Below are 20,840 nucleotides of genomic sequence, written 5' to 3' on the forward strand. Positions count from 1 at the left end.
AACTACAAGAATGCATGAATGCGAGATAGCAAAATAGCCCATTTTATAGTTTTGTGCAAGCAATGAATTGCATACCAGAATAAAACAGGCCTGCACTGTGACCTTTTCCCACCTAAGTGGACAAGGGATACAACCCAAAGAGCTATTTTTTTCAGTCACTCTCAAGTTGCATTGCTTCCATTAACCCACAGGCTGTGGGGGTTCATGATCTTAGCTGCCAGCCAGTGCTGAAGAGGCACTGTGCAGGAGGCCCTGTGCAGGAGGCACCCCATACCACAAGGGCATGTCTGGTGGAATTAAGCCCCTTAGCGATCCTTATGGTGAGGGCCCAAGTGCAAAATATACAGGTAGCAATAAAAATTTGGGTACATGCCGCAGTCAGCGTGCACAACGTATAAAAAAATTACCGCACTCCAAGGGTTAAGCAATACCCTCTTCTGCTAAACTGAAACATTTGATCTTGGGATCATAAAATTTTATTAAAACAAGGGTCAATCAACTGGCAGAATATAAACAAATTGACTCACTGCAGTGAAATATAGCCACCTTTAAAGGCCAATTTACTACAATATCAAATATATGACGAGAGAATAAGTAAAATTGATGCCAACCACGAAAACAAGCAAACCTTTCAAGTATGTGCAAGCTCCCATCTGCTGCGTAATGGATACCATGAAGGGTGCTATTTTCAAAGTATTCTTTCATTTGTTGTTTCAGTATCTTTGATCGTGAAAAATTCATACTATCTTATATTAAAATTTTCCAATTACTGCAATCAATAATTTACACCACTGCACTACTCGAAACGTCGACGTATTCACATTTTCCAACAGCGCCGTCGTTCTTCCGCGCAAATGGCTAAAGAACATGCAAGTGAACACCTTATTTTGCGTGACAATGGGCATTTAAGAAAGTTTTAGCCGTACTAATAGAGTTTGCTTTTTAAACTTGATGTTATCTCTGTTTACTTGAGACATGATGAAAGGGATTTCTAGATTAGGACAACAGGATGAACGTACATGCGATAAATAAAATTTTCGTTAGTGATAGCGTGTTAAAGGTACGAAATTTGCATACACTGGATCAGTTTTCATGTAATGTTGGCAATTATCTCAGAGTAAGGATGGGAGCAGGGAGATAGGGAGGCAGCACCCATTTCTCTCTCTTCAAAAATGCTAATTGGAGAGCATTAGAAGCAAGAGCCAAAACAATTATGCCAATGAATACTCAAACCAAGTCTAGTGTCCTTCAGTTTCATTAACTTAATTTCCTCGTAATTTGTATTATTTACCGGGTATTCTGAGTAGGAGTCATAGAAAATGTATACTAAAGCAAGTGCTTACCACACTTCTCCGAACTTCAGGCATCACATCCAGTTAGGGCAAGGGAACTGAATAACATTAATCACCGAAAGTAAGTAAATCCCGTATTCCCGATTTGATATCACTCACATCCATTTCTTTCAACCGTCAGTAAATCCATGCATAAATTTCAATAATTGAAAACCCATTGATACATTTTCAGATGTCAACAACTTCAACTCGTGCGTCAGTTTCACTTAAAATATTTGGCCCGTTAAGACCTTTCATCGGTCCTGATAACAGAAAATCAGCCCGAATTGTGGCTAAATTAAATATTTGCCTCATGAGTAGACAAATAACGCTACGAACACCTCCTTCCATGCCTCCTTCTCTAAAAAATGCTATGTCACCGCAACTGGGAACACAATAAGTCGAACTGTGCGCCGAGTGCGCCCATTCGCCGAGGAAATGTTTTTCGGTATGTGTTTGTTTATTGTGTCCAAAATTTCCCTATTGAATTGATTACAGCCGACCAAAATCCTGGGTCTCGTTGCCGACCGGGGTATTTGTACAGATCAATTAGGATAAGAATGGCTACTTCAACGACAAATACGTACAAGATAAGTTGTCAACTTACTGGGCATACTGCAGATGTTCGTGGAGTAGCTGTGACAGGTGACGGAACAATATTTTCAGCTTCGAGAGATAAAACTTCTCGTGTGTGGCGAAAAAATGAGTACGTATGCTTCTTATTGCTTGAAAAGTATTATAATTTTACACAATCTAAAGCTGGATTTTTTCCCCAGGCCAAATGTTGAATTCTCTGAAGTACAGACTTTAAAGGGCCATACCAATTTCGTCTCGTGCGTATGTTTCCTTAAGTCCTCCCCGCCGTTCAAATCTGGATTGTTATTAACTGGTGGAAATGACTCCCTTATTTGCATATATGAGCCTGAATCATGGACATTAGTGAACAAGCTTACTGGACACACCAATACCGGTATGTATGGATCTTTTCATCAAGTTTTCCATAACGACTTAACAGCGCATATGTCATAATTTACCCTGTATACAACGCTTCTTTTATGTACTTGAGGTTCAATGCAATTGGTGCTTATCTTTAAGTTACATGGAAATTAGGTTAAGAAGTTCTGTTGAGGACTGACCCAGTGAGGGAAATCCTGTTCTGATGGGGCACGAAACTAATGTTTTTCAGCTGTCAATTACTCCTAGAAATTTTCTGCACACCTGAGAAAGATATTCGTTGACTTTCAACAAGAATTGAAAACATGGCTTCATAACATTCTACGATAAACTGAATAAAAATCCTATTAAATCCGATGGAATTTCTTCCATGGATATGAAGATTTTTATTAACCATCTTTATTATGAATGTATCCTATGTATGAATACCTTGCTAAATTTTGTCCATTGGAAAGACAGGGGGAAGGGTTTTTGCCATCAATAAGTCATTCAGTTTGTTACTAGGAACCATGAGTTTTTAAAAACTCTCATTTATACATGAGTGTTTGAAGTTTAGGGCCTCGGCTGTAGAATTAATATGCAATTCTAACTGCATTGGCATTATAACTTTTTGTCACTATGAAAAATCAACGAACTAAATATTGGTTTGGCACAGCTATTCTATCATATAACCTTTTAATTTAAGCATAATTTTTTTCCCCCTAATAACTTGTCCTTTGTTATGAATTATTTGCATTCTTTTGCCATTCTTCCTAGTCATTTTTCCTTAGATGATTGTCCTCAATATATCCTATGATGCAGCTTATTCATTTGAGTTTTTTTCTTTTTAGTTGGTAACTCGAGTATCTAATTTAGGTTATTGAGATAAAATGCATTAATAACCAGTTTTGCTGTTTAAATCAACAATGGAGAATCTTCCCCGGCTTTTGTCAACGAACGTTACCTCGCACGACGATGCTCATTATTCTTGTGTCTTTTCTAAATTTAGATTTACATGTCTAATTATTTTACAAATCCAACACCAAAATCTGCATTGCGAAAGCATTGTAAAATGCCTTTATAAGGATTTAAACAATGGCTCGTACCCTTATCAATCGTTCCAGCTAAGTAGCAAAATTCTCTCTTGACCGTCCCTAAATCTCCTTATGAAGGATTTTTCTGGTGACCTTGAAAGAAATCCTACAGTGTATGCTGAATCTGGTCTTGTTCCAATCATTAGGTACATCAATGCATCTATTTCGTGTTGGTAAGGAAATGTCTGCTCCTTTGCTTCTTTCTCTGATTCTGCAATCATTGGGCACATCAAGATTGATGTGAATATCGACTTGCATTCGCCAAAGTTGCATCTCTTCAGCAGTTTCGTCACCTGCACTTTCTGATCAATCTAAATACAATCTTCTTATTGCTAGTTCTGAAGTCCCAAGAAATATTCAGCCGTCTTTGATATGATCTCAAATTCTTCTTATAATAATGGCAGAAATCTGTCTAAATCTTCTTTATGTGTGGCAGTCACCAAGCTGTTGTTGACATAGAGAACAGGGATGAATTTTCTCTTGTGGTTGTCTTCAGTTTATGAGCACCAATCTGCTTCACTCACATTAACCCTTTCGAGACGGTTAAGTTCTCGCCCTAGTGTGACTGCTGTACTGAGCCCTGAGAGATTCTTCAGTCCCCTGCGTATGGAGCATTTATGCAGGACATTCGTGAAGAAGGGTCTCGCGGATAATCACACACTCTCAGCACCAACCTTTTTCGAACCTTCCTAGTGGGGACTCTGAATTATCTCGGACTCAAAGGGTAGTTGGGCTCCTTCCTTTTGGGGTTTAGAACCCTACAAGCAGCATTGGTTAGAGGTCAATCATGCTTTGTTCATATGAATTAGCTATTTTGTTTCTTGAATGTGAATTGCAGACTTCGAATCGAATTCCTCGTTTCATTCTGAGAATTGTCAAATTTTGAACGAAGCTCTACCGCCAATATTAACGCATTTAATGCAGCAGCAATATACATGTTGATGTATATACTGAAATCAAGATATAAGGTAACATTTATCGTAGAATTTTGTTTAAAAATTGTAAACGCTGCTCAAAAGACAAAAAGTTCAATTTTTAGTTAATATTTTTTGAGAAAGGGACAAATATTTATTTTGCAAAATGACTGGATAAACAATGGTATGACCGTGGTCCCTTACCACTAATAGGGGTAATACAAGACGAGGGGTCCGGGTACCTGCTCCTGGATTTCGAGGGCATGGCTTAAGCCCTGCAGTGTTGGGTCCTGAAGCAAAGACATCGCACCCCCGCGACCGCCTTAAAAGGGGGAGAACTAGGAAACTTATATATTCGGCATTCATTCACCTGCATAGGAAAATCTCCAACAAAAATATACAGCTTTCGTCTCCCGGGTCAAGAAACGTCCAGACGCATATTTACGTCTGTAGTAGGGAAAAGGTTAAACCTGTTTCTTTAGGGAACCTTCAAGGTGCTTATTTCAGCATCTTGGAGACTGCCTCTAGCCTTAAAGGGTCCTCTTCAAATGAGAAGGAGCCTTTAAGGGTAGAGGCAGTACTTTTCCTCTTTTATCATCATATCCTTCTGATTTATGCATAAATATCTCCTCTTCTAGTTCGCTGTACAAGAATGTTGTTGATACATCGAATTTTGCTAATTCTATCTTCAAACAGAAATGCTGAGAATCGATCTCATAGTCCCCATGCTGGCTACTAGAGTGTAAGTTTGACTATAGTCGACTTCAAGATGTTAACTGTAGCCTTTGACAATAAGTCCTGGCTTACATTTGTAAATGCATCCATCTGGGTTCATCATTCAATGAAACAGCCTCTTACCAGGAATTTGTTTCGCCCTTTTTGGTAAAGTTGTTAACTCTCATGTATGATTCTTCTTGAGTGGCCATTTCACTGTCTATTGCCTTTCCCCATAGAATCCTATAGATTTTGTTTGGCACTTCATCTTAAGCTTCTGGATCAAAAGTTTTGTGGGCACTTGGTTCTCCAATTATGATACCCTTGCTGTAGGTTAGTGGTTTTTTGAGTGTGAAATGAATCCTTGATCTCCCCTCAATTGACTGTGACTCTGTATTTTTGTTCTGGTTCTTGTATGATGAAGGCTCCTCCAAATCTTCTTCCTCTCTGTCTTGTTTCATTTGCTGTTCTTGAACTTGCTCCTGTTCTGTTCCTTGATCATCCATCATGACGTCTTGAAGTGGCAGATTCACTCCCTCTCCTCTCTATGAACGTTATTTGAAATTTCACATCCCTCTTAAGGATAGTGTTATGCTCTTCAGGTGCGTAGTCTCTCCAAGGTGACCAAATACAGTACACTCCCGATTATCCGGGCTAATGAAGGGGAGACACGGTACGAATAATCGGAAAACACGGATAATCCAAACTTTAAATTAAATGCCTTGTAATGTTTATAATTTACGTAAAACAAACATTGTATTATTATTTATGCATTTATTCTGTTATTTAAGAGTGCTTCCCGGACTCGTTGGGAGCTTTATTTGCCAGTTCGCGATCTTTTTGGCGGCGATAACATGGTTGTACTCGTATTATTATTGCTCCGTGTAAGGCCTGGTTTCGAAAACCACACATCCGTGGCTGTATGATCACGGACACAGAAAACTGGTTTGCACGAATGCTTCAAAACCACTGCTCGACGTCGGACACTACACTGTCAGGTATCACGCCACGTAGTCGCGTCTCTGAAAAGTTGCCCAGGTTGCAACTGCTGCACAACGTATATCCGTGATCAAGGAGCGCGGTCACGCACTACGAGGCTTGGAAAACAGGAATACGGTGCTCCCGTGAATGCAGCTATCGCGTGATCACCTCCGTTATACGAAGGGGATTCTAACGGAAATGATAAACCCGGTGTTTCCTAGAATTAATGCCAGTATTCCGATGATTTTGCGTCCGATTTTTAAAATTAAAGATTGCGGAAAATTTGGAGCGAGAGTGAAAAACCATGCACGGATAATCCGCAACTCGGATAAACCGCAGCCGGTTAATCGGGAGTCTGCTGTAGGTAGCCCTTTTCAGCTTTTAAATCCATCTTCTTCCTCTTCTGAATGGGAATGTGAGTAAAACATGTCAATCCGATGATGCTTAAGTGTTTTATTATTGGCTTTTCTCCAATCCACAGCTCGTATGGACTGTATCCTTAAACTGTAGATTTATCAGTCGTATTGAGTACATAAACTTCAGTACTTACAAGTTCTGCCCATTCTACCCCATGAATACATACTTGAATGCCCTTGCATCTCCACAATTAGGTATGCAGCTTTCATATTCACTGCCACCATATTGTTCTGGTGTTCAAGGTTCTGTCAGCCTCAGTGAGATTACATGCTCTCAAAGAATACCTCTTCTGCATGTCAGGTTTGACTAAAAGGGCCTTTATCAAATTCCTCACTATTTGCACTCTTCTGAAGGTTTCTCTTGAATGTATCTAACAATAAGTGCATAGCCAATTTTTCAAGTCTTCATGTTGTCCTTGGTTGGCATCATCCAGCATGATTTGAATGTCCCAAAGGAGCTCAGTACCGGTAATATGCAAAACTTAACTCATTAAAATTAAGTCAGCCGTCTCTTCCTCTTTGTTGCTCTTCACTTGCAAGCCTTCATTTTGAGGCTAGAGCTCAAGCAGTGGATTTTCCCAGCTCAAATTATACATTGCTGCGTGATGCTGTAATCGATGATTTTAAAATCTTATGTGTTTGATATCCTTGGGGCTGCTTGCTACCTGACTTCATGGTACTTTTCTTTGATTCATTTCTTTCAATGAAACATGCTTTTTCAAAATTACACCTACCTACTTTCCTACATTGTTAGCACGCAGTCTTTTTATGTGCATGTGATGTTGCATCATGTGGCCCCTCCCAATGAAAACATCTCCTCGCCGTATGCTGCTGTAGTCCATGTGTAAAGAAGGTTTTAGAGTGCTTCATACCAGTGGCGTAACTGGGAATATGCTTTGGGTGGTGATGAGGGGACCTGGGGGGGTGACCCTCCTCCACAGTCCGGGAAAATTTTTGAAAAATGGCATGCCTGGAAATACATTTTTCATCATTTTGGCACTTAAAATTTGGGTTTCATTAAAAGGTTAGGTTAAAATTTATTACCTGTTAAAACTAGACAATAGTTCTAAATAATTTTTTTATTTCTCTGAGGCTTTGGGGGGGATCTATCCTCTTATCCCCTCCCCATAGTTACGCCAGTGCTTCATGCCTCCTGGCGACCTTGGTGACGGTTGATGAAAAGGCCTGGGATGATGCATGGTGGCCATTTTTTCAGGTGCAAGTCCACCATTAATGTTTTGAATCATTTTTTCTTATTATATTCTCAAAATCTTAGCAATATTTGCTTGGATTTCTGTGTCATGCTTTCTCTGCAACAACTTTGTATATGACCACAGCTAGTTTTTTTGAGGTGGTAAAGCATAGAAATGTAGAAAAGAGGAGGAAGTAAGGAACAATAGAGGGGTGTTTGGAGTGACTGGGTTTTAGGGAAGTGATACATAGGTGGATAATCCTTCAAATGATTAATCAAATGAATAATAAGAGGCTCTTCTTTAGTTATGTCTTATTTCATTAAGTATATGATTTTTGTCATGTAATCAATGGTTAATGCTCAGCTGTGAAATGTATTTAACTAACTCATTTTAGCTAAAATAAATAGCCAATGAAAGGGTATGTATGAAAAAATTGTATTTCAATGTAGAAAGAGGGAGGGTGAGGTTCATGTATTTAATTACATTAATAAATTCTTTGTATCTTATCGTTTTTGCTATTTTTTTATATTTTAGTATGCAGTTTGTCAGCCAGTTTAAATGAAGAGGGAGTGTTCTTAAGTGCTTCTTGGGATGCAACTGCACGATTATGGCAAAATGGAGATTCCAAAGTCACATTTTCTGGCCATCAAGCTGCTGTTTGGTGTGTTATCGATCTTCCAGTGTCCAAGTTGGTCATCACTGGATCAGCTGATAAGAATATTTATGTCTGGTCAAGATCTGGTGATCTTCAGAAAAGACTCACTGGTAGGTAACATTTTAACTTGAAAATCACAGTTTAAAAATAAATTAGATTTAATTTTAACGGAGAAAAAAATGATGGCTTTCTCAATTTTTTCCTCGAAAAAGTCTTTTTGTAGATATTTGTATGTACAGTGGAGGCTCGTTTTAATGAGTATGGCATATAGCGATAATTGCGTTATTATGAGTGACTTGTAGTGTATCATCTAAAGGCATATGATTAACACATTAAAAAATATGCGTATAGTGAGGCTGAGAAGTCTATGCTATGTGCTGCCATGCTGTGCATTTGATATTACATGGTACGTCTCTTCAGAGTGGCACACAATTATTTAATTACAAAGTCATTGGGGTTATTCATTTTACTGGTGTTGGCAGAAGTGACTCCAAAAAGAGGAGCAAAACTTTTATATCACCAGCCGATAAACATTTAAGTATCAAGAGTACAATGCAGGTAACTGTGCTGCAAAATTAAATCTCAAGGCACACTTCAATTGAATGAAATCCTGGCTTGCAGGCACGGAATCTATGAAAGATCTGCAACATTGAGGGGAGCGTGGCTTTGTGTGGTGATGAGACCCTTTCTGCATGCCAGCAGGTTGCCTATCTTTGATCGGGGTCAGTGTCCAGAGCCTGCCAAGGTGGCATGCCAAAGGTTTATGTTCATTATTTCAGAATGTTGCAGATGGCAGGATTGTGCCGTATGCTCACGGGACTGCATCCATCTACAGTTGCCTTTCATGCCACTTTGTGGAATGGGACTGTTCGACATGGTGTCTGGGACATGGTTTTGGCTGCGCACAGCAATTTGATACGTCTTACTAATCCAGGATATTCCCAAATCTGTGATCACATCACGGCACATCAACTGACACACAGCCACAAATGAGTGATTTTCGAAACAAGGCCAATAATTGCTTTGTGATATTTTATGAATAAAATTGTGTAGAAATATGCTAGTCAAAGCTAATGCAGATCTTATTACTCTCTGTAGTAGCACTGATACAAGGGAAAAGCTGTAAGTAAAGGAGATATAGGAATTTAGGGGCTTCATCTTCACCTTCAGATATAATGAGTGCCCGTGATTGTGAGTGATTTTCTGGGATTATGAGCTTTCATTAAACCAAGCTTCCACTGTATTTATTCAGATTTATTCACTTGGCATTTAAAGGTATTTTATTTGTCCAACCTATAATTTTATTTCTAGTACTTATTCAACAGGCTTGAAAATTTGCTACTTCTTATATTTTACCCAAAATCATGTAGAATTACTATTTCACTCTTCCTTGGCCACAGCTTGTTGGGTGTCTTTCTTTCACTAAGCTGTTATTGAAATAATATTCAGTGCTTAGGATCTCTAAAAAATTGACAGGGAAATTATGGAACTTGGGTTGTACAATTTGTTGCAGTTACCCAGGAAGCCAAAGTTCTGTAGTTTGATTTCCACTATAGGGAAATGCTAAATAGATCGCAAGGCACAATGCTTTGCATGGAAAATGTTCTTCAGAATCACTTGAGAATTACTTTATTGAGATAAAGTTTTGGTCTATAAATCTGAAGGCATGTGATTCAAGTCTCGGTCTTGAATAAATTTTTTCATGACAGATAATTTATGCCTCTAGCTGTTTTGGACCTGGTGTCCATAGTCATTTTGTCAATTTTGTTTTTCCTATCATTCCAGTCAAAATGTTGTTTTGTCTTAGAAGTTTTGGGGTAGCTTATATTTTTTGCTCATCTTTGGTCTTTAGATTTTTGTGAGAAAAAAATTGAAATTGTTGAAAAATTTGTATATATAAAGATTTAGACCAAGACCAAGAAGTTGAGGTTCTTGTAATAAATTTTGGTTAGTACATTGAAACTTCCTGCAGTGTTCAAGGAAGCTGATTTCACTCTACATGGTTTTTCTCATTGATACCCTGCTTCCCAAATGATTACTTTTACACATTGGCAAACTCAGATTTCGGACTGATCTAGGTTTGGTGTAATAAATACATGGCGTGTGTAAGTAATGCAGGTAACCTGCAGTACAGAAAGGTATTTTTCCCTTTACAAACTTTCTGATTTACAAAGTTAAGAAATTTTAGTTTATTAATATCATGAAGTGGACATTTCCCAATAATTATGGCAAAATGCCTACTATTTTCACGATGTGAGGTTATTTTATATTTCCTTCTAAATTTTTATGAAAAGAAACCTTAGAATGCAAAAAGTGTAATGTGTATCATGTGTCAAAGTTAAAGGCTGTTATAAAAAGGGTAAGTGCTTTTTTTCCATGCTTTTGCAGATACCTTAATTCTTAAACACATTCCTTTGACTATACTGTGAGTTGCTTTATGTGCTGTAATAATGTGACACATATTAACAATATTAATTATTTTATCCATATATATCGTCTTATTGCTATGTATCATATTGTGAGAGTATTAGATTTGGCAAAAAAATGATTTTGTATGTATTTCAGAAGTGCATGTAATTCGTATATGAATATGGCATTTGTGTGGTGTAAGTAGGAGAGCATTCATGAATGATTACATATCAAATTCAGTATTAAGATTGAGAAACATGGGTTTAAAATTTCTTGAAGCACTTTAATTTTCCATTATCATTAAAGCAGATGTTACATTCTATTGTCAGTGCATAATTATCTTTTCCAAGATATTTTATTGGGTCTTTCTTTTTTTTTAATTCAGGCCACACTGATTGTGTCCGAGGGTTGGCTGTGCTTTCACCATCTGATTTCCTCTCCTGTTCGAATGATGCTACTGTGCGTTGGTGGAGTGCGGCCAAAGGCGAATGCTTAGGAACATACTACGGGCACTCAAATTTTATATATTGGTATGAAACATGTACTAGCAAGATTTCAGAGGATTTGCACAGCTGCATGTTGTCAGGCCCTGTAGATTATATTGACTGCACTGTCCAGGGTTAGTTCCAAACCTTGTGTAACACTTGCTGTCTTCTGGAAGTTAGTTTTTGCAGTAGGTAAGCTCTTGCAGAAAGAATATGAGTGCCTTGTCTTCTTTGGCCTATGCTGTCACAGAAGTTTTACTGTATACTCATCTGGATCTTTTCTTCCTGCTCGGAGAAATATATAACTAAAAAAAAAAAGAAAAAAAAACAGTTCTGGATGGAAAAAATTTACAATCCTGAAGCCAACATTTTTGCAAGTCCTGACTTGATGCCAAGTAGGCAATGAAGCTGAGTCTCACAACCACAGTACATAAAAACACTCATTTTGAAATGGGAGGAAGTGAAAAGGATTTTTATGTTGGGGCATGCATGAGTCTCAGTCCCTGGATAGATATCTCCTGCGTAGAAAGTAGGGATGGTCGGGTCGGATACCTTGGATTCAAATATCTGGGGATAGTGCCCTTCTTCGCATTTCTTGGATCCAAATTTGCTGAAGGCATTGGATCTGGATCAGAAATTTTAAATTTATGCTTCCGTGAATACGGCGTCCCATACAAGGGATTTGGAATTGTTCTGATCCTGCTGTTGCACTGCGATGCTTGTCCTAATTGTAAAGTATTTTGTTTAAAAGCTCTTGTAAGGGCTATGCAGCAGAATTTCAGCCGCGGACATTTTTACCGCAAAATACGACAGGCACATAGTGCGATTCTTACAAAGAGATTGAACAACCATCGGGAGAACCTCAATGCCATTGCATTAAAACTAGAGATGTGCGAATAGTATCCGCGAATACTCGAATACCTCGAATACTAGAAAGTATTCGATATTCGAGATATCGAATAGTTATGCGAAAAGTACCGCCTCGAATACCTCGAATACTTTGAATTTCGCGTCATACACTGTCGCACGCACGTCGTTGGTAGTGACTCGGAAAAATGTAGAGAACTGTAATCATTTAGTGCTCGCAGCGCCGTTTTACGCAAGTTGACGAATTGCATCAAATTCGTGGATTTTAGCGGTGAAAAGTGTTTGACGAGGGGAACCGAAAATAGTCGGGTGAAAAAATCCGAAAATCCCCGATTCCCCCCACCAGGAGAAACTCAGTGCCGTGGGATAGCAACCTTAGGGCATTTCCCACAATCCTCTATCCCCCTCCATTCAGCACTGCCTCAACCACTCTGACGCTTTCTTCTTCTCCGAAATCAAACAAAAGGTCCCAGCTCGCGCAGGGATCGCATTACGAAGACCCCTGCTTCGAAAAAAATATCGAGTTACGAGAACAATAAAAACGTGTTTCACGCCCTCCCCCCTTTTCTCACCCACTGACCTTTTTCTGGCTACCTGCTTCGAAGTTCCCCATTTCTGGAGGTCAACTGCTGTGTGAGTACCGTGGGATACTTACATTAGCGCATTTTCCAAGGTCCGGTATCCCTCTCCATTCAGCACTAGCCCCCCCTCTGAGGCTTTCCTCTTCTTCAAAATAAAAAAAAGGTCACAGCTCGCGCAGGGATCATATTGCGAAGACCTTAGCTTCGAAAAAATACGCGAGAACAATAGAAATGTGTTTCGGGCCCTCCCTCTCCTCCCCCACTGACCTTTTTTTTTCCTACCAGCTTCGAAGTTCCCCATTTCTGTGGAGGTCAACCGCTGCATGAGTCATCTATTAGCACAAAGGGTGTCTAAGAATGACTTTCGTCAATTGATGTTACACCTTTATTGAATTGAAATATTAGTAATGTGCGCGTAATTTCAAAAAGAATAAGACCAAACACGACGTATTTCTGAGTTTATTTAAGCATTTTACGCAAAGAAATAAATGTCAAAACACGACAGAGACTTAGCATTCTGGCGAAACTCGATATGAGCAGCAGAGCTTCTCCGAAGTTGATGCGGTATTTTTTTCCAAAAACATATATCAAGTTACAATTTATGAGTGGTGCTATAAATCTTTATTGTTACAGTCACAGACAAAAGGATATTTTCTCAGAATATTTGGTTTCTCCCTGATAGCAATTCCAATTCATCTTCTTATCTTGTGAGAACTCCCAAAGATGGACTGAAAATAATTGAAGAAAATCCGGTGGAAAAGAGCTTGTATTTTGCAAAATGCCTCAGATTGTCAGCTAGCACTTGGCAGCAGGAGTGGGGGTAAAGCGATGTTAGTTGAATTAATTATATGCCCAATTGTTTCCATAAAATTAAATTATTCATTAATCAGCTAAATTCCTGTTCGAATCATTTTAAGGAAATCAAAATTACTCCCCAAAATCTTGTGTTGCCTGCTGCATAGGCAACCGAGTCAAACATTCCAGCATTCATCATTTAGTATTCGAGGTATTCGAAATTCGAGGTATTCGAATATTCGAGCTATGATTTAATATTCGAATTCGATATTCGAATTCGAGAAATCTGCTATTCGACCCATCTCTAATTAAAACCATATCAAAAGTGACCACGTAGCAGATTTTAAAAAAACATCTCGGTCCTCCATCACCCCATGGCTCTAACATTTTTTTCCCCACAGTCCATAAATCATTATCTTCGAAGGAAAATATGAAGTTAAACGAGAGCAATGGTAGCAGCGTATTTCATCCCTACCCCATCTCACCCACTGACCTTTTTCATCTTACCTGCTTCAGTTCTCCATTTCTGGAGAACAAACTTCTAGGTGAGTGACTTACTGGACCCAAAGATGTCTCGATAGTTTACAGCAATTGGGTGACCTTCACGAGATTCAAAAAAGAATGAGACCATATGGGGTGCATTTCTAACATATTTAGATTTTTTTGAGCTCAAATTGATGGAAGCAAAGCTTTTTTCGTTATAACAAGACTATACTAATATTCAACATTGTCCAAAAAGCACAATTTTCAAAGAAACGGGCGTGGCATTAGTATCGTCAAGCAAGAAGATATGGCCCGGAAACGTCAACTGTATGCTTCATATAGTTTGCCTGACTTCGCTTTGAAGGTGATGACGTCACAAAATAGCAAAGATCTGTCATGTATGTCCTTGACTCCCTCATTCATGGCCTCATTGCTTGAAAGACAGGGGAGTGCGCTGCTTCCCCTCCTCCTATCCTTAACACGCTTCTGCTGCCCACCCCATCCTCTAGCTGAGCAGTTGTCTCGTTCTGTTCCTGCAACTCGTCGCACATTTTTATTTTTATTTATTTTTTATTTTATTCTCAAACCACCGGGTACAGCTCTTATTGGCCATTTTACACCGGGGTGTTCAACAAATGTAACAAGTAAACGTACACAAACGACCATGCCCTGGACCGGGGAGACCTACCCAGGCGGGACTCGAACCCGTGCCCTCTTGTTTGGCAGGCTAGAACGTTACCCCTACGCCACCGAGGCTGGCAATGCTGCTGATGATGACATGATGCTAATGTTGTTCTAAACATTGTTAATTGTGTTGCAGATTGCGCAGTTACAATTTAATTTAATGATAGAACTATGGAAATGTCTTTCATTGTGTAGAAGCATTATTATTGACATGAAGAGAACCATGTGCATGCACTGTGACGTGAAACCATCGCGAGGAAGTGCAAAATCCACCTCACCACAACTGAAGCATTTGCGGGTGAAACACAAGTCAGTATGCGATGAGAAAGTGAAAAAATTTGGGGGAAACTTATGTGAGGAATATTAAAATTTAGTCAATGGTTTATCCAAAGATTGAAACCTATTTTAATTTCCAAACTCAAGCGTAACAGTTTAGATCCTGAGTGTGTAAAGATTTGATCGTTTTTTTTTTAAATTATTTGAAAGCTTATAATAATGATTTTTAATCAGTAAAAATATTAAAATGTGTATGTAAATCTGAAAAGAATTCCTTTGATCGGATGTACCCTTAAGAAACTTGAATAATTACTTAATTTAATGGTAGGAATTTGAAAATGTATTGGATCAGAAAATATCCAAAGATCTGGCTCCAAAAATCAAGGATCCGATCCAGATCAGGGTCTGAAAAATTCCTGGATCCGTCCATCCCTAGTAGAAAGTCAATCTACCTGACTGCTATGTCCCTGGAAAACTGGCAAACATGTATTTCTAATAGTGAAATCTCTATTTTCATAATTTGTGATTTTATAAAGTGAGACCCTTGATTGTGGAGTGAATTGAACCCAATTTTTTTGTTCTTCATTTTGCTCTGGATTGTAACCAAATATTGAATTATCCAGATAATATTTATAATTTGACTTCATGATCATCCCAATCTGCCCCTAATGGTACGTTCTGTAGTTGTAAGAAAAGTAATATGTAATTCAACTGAATCTAATTTATGAGTTTAATCAGAAAATTAGAAACGATTTTTATAATTCTGCTCTTATGTTATATTTTGATGGAATTATATTTTTTAAATTCTTTCATGCAGATAATAATGTTAATGAAATAAACCAAAATTTACAATGTGATTTGTTTTCTCAGTAACTTTGATGGTTTACCACAATTGTATTCTCAACATATCTTAAATATGTGATTTGCAGTGTTGCGGCTGGTCCTTCTGGAGAGTTTGCAACTTCAGCTGAGGATGGATCTGTTCGGGTATGGGGTACAACCTCCGAGGGCACCAGCAGTGTAGAATGCCAGCAAGTCATTCAGCTTCCCTCACAGACTGTCTGGTCTGTTGCATATCTCCCCAATGGAGACTTGGTTACGGGGAGCAGGTAATTAATTAACTGCTTGCATTTGGAACTCATGCAAAGTATTGCATTACAGAGACACTTATGTGACTTTTAAGAATTCATTTTAAGACATCATTTAAGACTATCCAAGAAGGTGTGCAAGCGATGCATGACAGCTTTTGAAAAAAACATAGATAGGTAACTTTCATTAAATAAATATTCAATACAACCAGTTTTGGTTTCTCTAGTATCCTCAGGTACTATGTCATTTGCACACAAGTTTGTACAGGAAGGCTTGGAAGGGTTGGGGTGAGAATGTGAGGAGAGGGTTGGTGGAGGATAAAGGGGAGAAGGGAAAGGTGTGGAGGGGTCGGTGTGGGCACAAAATATCCTCAAAGGAGTTGGAGGGTGGAAAGGAGAGTGAGTATTTATTTACAGTAAACCTCTATGTAGTGAACCTCTTTACATCATAAACCTCCAAACTTCATATAACCCCTACGGTCCTGTCAGATTTATGTGTAAATTTATAGGCAAACCTCTTCGTCTCATAAAACCTCCACTTATCATACCAAGGAGACACCCCCGAGATGGCCAAACTACCTCCGCAAATTGTACCGAGACAACTATAGAGCATTAATGCAGCCACGATTACGTACATGAAATGACCTTTTCTGCAATAAATGTTTCAGCCTTATTTTTTTTCTTAAACACCTTTAATGTGCTGTATTTTCACGTTAATCATTAGTTGTGGCCATTTTATTCCATATGAGAGCATACCGAACAGTAAATAAGAAATAAGGTATCCAACTATCCTAATCATTTTAAATGACTGTTGAATTAAGAGAGCTCACATTGTTCTCTCTCAAATCATGGTAAAAATCACGCGATAGTGCTTGCTTTCTGTTATTATTAAATAATAAATACATGCTCATGAATGCATGCATGTTTGTTTAAATACATAAATATAATGGTTTATAAGACAGTAGTGCTTTCATTTTCGAAGGATATGAAAAAATGGTGCCTATCACTGAAACCTCTCTGTAGTGAACCTCAATGCATCAAATTGCCCAAATTTTGGTCCACTCTATTACAAAGGTTTTACTATATTTATTTTACACACCACTGAAAACAGCACTATTCGGCGCTGTACATCGGGGTTGATAACATTTAACAATCAAGCGTGCACAAACATCCATACCCTGGATAAGGGTAACTTACCCAGGCGGGACTCGAACCCGCGACCTTTGGTTTGGCAGGCAAGGACTTTACCCCGCCGCCACCGAGGCCGCAAGTAGAGTAGGATGGTCCAAAAAAATGAAAGTGCACAATTTGGCCTGCTGTGGCATATTTGATGACTAATTACTACTCAACTATTTTCCCTGTTTAGTGTAGGATTCGTCTGGTCTATAAATAGTGTTTATTTTTACATTGTTTTAATAGGGAATTTATTGGGATCTTGAAAATAAACATAATGAAGAAAAATGTTAAATGCATTGACATTGAATCTGGATCCAACTTTTTTATGTTTCACTTTGTAAAATGTCTGAGTATGTATTAACTTCTGTGGATAATTTGTTAAAAATGCGATGAACCCCTTATGTGGCTTATATTTTTTGCACCATGCACCATTTAATGCTCATAGTAGATGGTAGATATCACTGTCATTTTCATTATTTTTTATTCATGTGGTATTTTTTCCTCTCTAGTGATGGAGTGATAAGAGTTTTCAGTCGTGAAATAAGTCGTCATGCATCTGATGTTATTCAAGAAGTATACCAGCAGGAAATAGCAGCCAGTCATTCTGTGAAGGAAGAGGAGATTGGTGGAGTCAAAATAAGCGAGTATGTTGCCATTTTTCACATTTAACGCACTTGCATGCTATCTATACTGAAATCTTTAAGATCAGTGTGTAATTTAAAGATGTCTTTGTGTTCTTTTGTGCTTTTATTTGCAGTTTAACGTCTAATTTGGTCTTTTCCATATATTTTAAGTTGTTCTGTTACTTTAACCGATTCCATTGCATATGAACTTGCTTATCAAATTGTGTGCATTTCCTTTTTAAAAGTAAATGATTGCCAAATATCCTGACCTAACATTCAAAAAAATTGCTTTTTGATGAAATTTTCCCTATGACACCATGTGTTACCTATTTCTATGGTGGAATCAAATGTAGTGTAAGTCACAATTGAACTACTTCCCGATGTTTGATCTCCCAAATTTGGAATTTAGGGATAAAAATGCTGATTTGTGCAATACCTTTGTTGAAAATACCAAGCAATTTAATTCTCCCTCAAACAGTAAGTTTGCAAGTATTGTGTACGCATTCTATGGATGAAAAGAAATTTTACTTTCAAACTTCACACACAGAATTTCATTTCAAGGAAAAAAAAATAAATTTTATTTCTACTCATACATATATTGATCACTGGTTTATAATTTTTAATGCAATAAAATAATTCCTAATTCATTCTAGGAATGATTTTTAACTCTTAGACAGCAAGTTAGCTAACAAAGGTCAATGCAAGAATGAAATAGCTAGAGGTCTGTTAATGCAATAACTAGAGGTCTGTTAAAGTGGTTTAGTGTTTTGCTAAAATTTGTTTTTCAATTACAGCAAGCTCCCGATTATCAGGGCTAATGATGGGGAGAGGCACAATGGATAATTATAAAACTTTAATAATCCAAACTTTCTCTTTAATTCGTAGTAATCCAAAATTCACTTTCATTTCTTGTAAGTTTCATAAATGACGTAAGTCAAGCAATCTATTATTATTTACTCAAATTGTCTATTAATTTACATAGCTTTTCTGAATCAATAAGAGCTTTCTTTTCCCGACCCCAATCTCTTTAGCGGCGATAATGTGATTGTAGTTGTATTCCTACTGCTCCATATAATATGTACCTGGTTTCTGAAAACCACTCATCCATGGCTGCGAGATCATCCATGACGTCAGAAACTTATTCAAGTGCAAAAACCAAATTTCAAATTTGAATTTCAAAGTTTAAATTTTACCAGCTTTCTCATTTCAATGTGTTTGGAATAGCAGATAGTGTCCGCATTACAGAAAATCTTGAGAATTACAACTTCCACTGGAATTTCAGCTGTGATCACTCAATTCTTAATACTGAATTAGGTACATTGGGATCATAATAGCTCTGAAGATTTGAATTTTTCGTAAATCTTGTCAATACTCATAATCATGAGCACACTCATACTCCCATATACAATGGGCTATATATGGGCAATACATAACTCAGCATATCAGACATGGGGTTGTTTACTTAGAGGAGTGGTTGAGTAAACACGAGTCCCCATATTAATGTGGAAGTGGGTTGCACCCAAGATCTTCAATTCATCAGGTACAGCCTAAGTTAAATTTTTTTAAAAGAAAATTTTATTTTCATTTAAGTAAGCGATTGCCTAGTTGGAGCCTTCAATATATTAACTTATTCTAGTTCCCTTACTCATATCTATATTTTTCCCACAATATGCGCTTTCAATGTGATCTTCAGCGTTTATCTACTGTGCAGCCACATTGAGAGCTCTGTTCATGCTTTCTCAGGGGTTGACCTCACATTAATTGAATTCTATCATTTAAAAAATCATTGATATGCCTTCCCTTGTTCTAATTTATTTAAAGGTTACCAGGAAGAGAAGTCCTCCTTCAGGATGGATCAAGAGATGGACAGACTAAATTGGTTCGAGAGGGTAAGGTGGTGAATTGCTACCAGTGGGTGGCATCTACAGGCTCTTGGGAGTCTCTGGGTGAAGTTATTGGTGGCAGTGGTGGGTCGCAGGACACATCCGGGAAGACTCTGTATGAAGGCAAGGTAATTACATAATTGCAAGATCAAATACGTAAGTTCAACAGATTCAGTCTTCAATTGGTGGAAGTTAGACATATTTAAATAAATAAAATATCGTAGCACTTTTCCACAAGAATTTTTAATGCGTACAACGCGTTTCGGCTCACTGAGCCATCATCTTGTACAAGAAACTTCAAAACATTTGAAAATCCAGCAAGTATGCAAAATGAGTAGGATTTTCAAATGGTTTGAAGTGTCTTGTACCAGATGATGGCTCAGTGAGACGAAATGCATTGTACGCATTAAAAATTCTTGTGGAAAAGTGCTACGATCTTTTATTCATTTAAATATATCAAATACGTAAATGATTCCATTGGACTTTTAGAAGTATAATCTGAAAAGTTCTTTCCCTCAATTTGCTCTCAAAGCTAGATCATGTGCTTGGTGGTTGAGCAACTTGACTTCGATGATACGTGACGACTGAAGACACGAGTTACCCTCCGAGGTCCGTTACAATGATGGTTTTCTCGTAATGTTTTCAATTGATGGCTTATGCCCCTTTCAACTCTACTCTATACAGGCAGTCCATTGTTAGCGCAATATTTTTCCAGTGGGCTACTTTCTCTTTTCAAAAGAGGAGGTCCAATATCATTTGTGCAGTTCACTAGAAGATTCTTTCTATAATCCATTCCAAGGTCAGTTTCCACGGAGGAACAGCGAAAGAACCGAGGAAGTCTTTCCCCTGTCATGATCATGAGTGAGAGCATTCTTTCCCTACGGAACAACATTACCATATATGGGTGTGTAAGAGGCGCACACGTGTAAGAGGCGCACACGTGTAAGAGGCCCACGCCTATTTTGAGCATCATAGCTAAAGAAAAAAACTTTTTATTCTATTGTGCGGTGTTGCAGACTTAAGCCTGGACTTTTGACAGTCATCAAATTTTCCACTTTCAATACTAATAATTCATGTGGTGTTTTTCAGCTAAATATACATGATATGTATGGCGCTTGGAGATTAGTAGGTATTCACTTGTTACCTTAACCTTATGATGCTTACTAGGGACGGTCGGATCGGATACCTCAGATCCAAATATCCACGAATAATGCCCTTCACCTTAATGTACTTGGGATCCAAATTCGTCGAAGAAATTG

The 20,840-nt window shown here is 38.1% G+C and overlaps 1 protein-coding gene across 1 annotated transcript in view; it reads left to right on the forward strand.

Annotated features, from left to right (window-relative positions):
* Positions 1–1,534: 1,534 nt before the first annotated feature.
* LOC124157095 (phospholipase A-2-activating protein) overlaps positions 1,535–20,840 on the forward strand; it is a 32,963-nt gene continuing 13,657 nt past the window's right edge. The window contains exons 1-7 of the mRNA XM_046531587.1: positions 1,535–2,037; positions 2,108–2,301; positions 8,111–8,341; positions 11,026–11,170; positions 15,741–15,920; positions 17,585–17,719; positions 19,520–19,709. Coding sequence (XP_046387543.1) covers positions 1,700–2,037; positions 2,108–2,301; positions 8,111–8,341; positions 11,026–11,170; positions 15,741–15,920; positions 17,585–17,719; positions 19,520–19,709 — 1,413 coding nt within the window. The 5' untranslated portion in view covers positions 1,535–1,699. The remainder of the gene's footprint in view (positions 2,038–2,107; positions 2,302–8,110; positions 8,342–11,025; positions 11,171–15,740; positions 15,921–17,584; positions 17,720–19,519; positions 19,710–20,840) is intronic.

Source organism: Ischnura elegans, chromosome 1, assembly GCF_921293095.1.
Source record: "Ischnura elegans chromosome 1, ioIscEleg1.1, whole genome shotgun sequence".
NCBI classification, from domain to species: domain Eukaryota; kingdom Metazoa; phylum Arthropoda; class Insecta; order Odonata; family Coenagrionidae; genus Ischnura; species Ischnura elegans.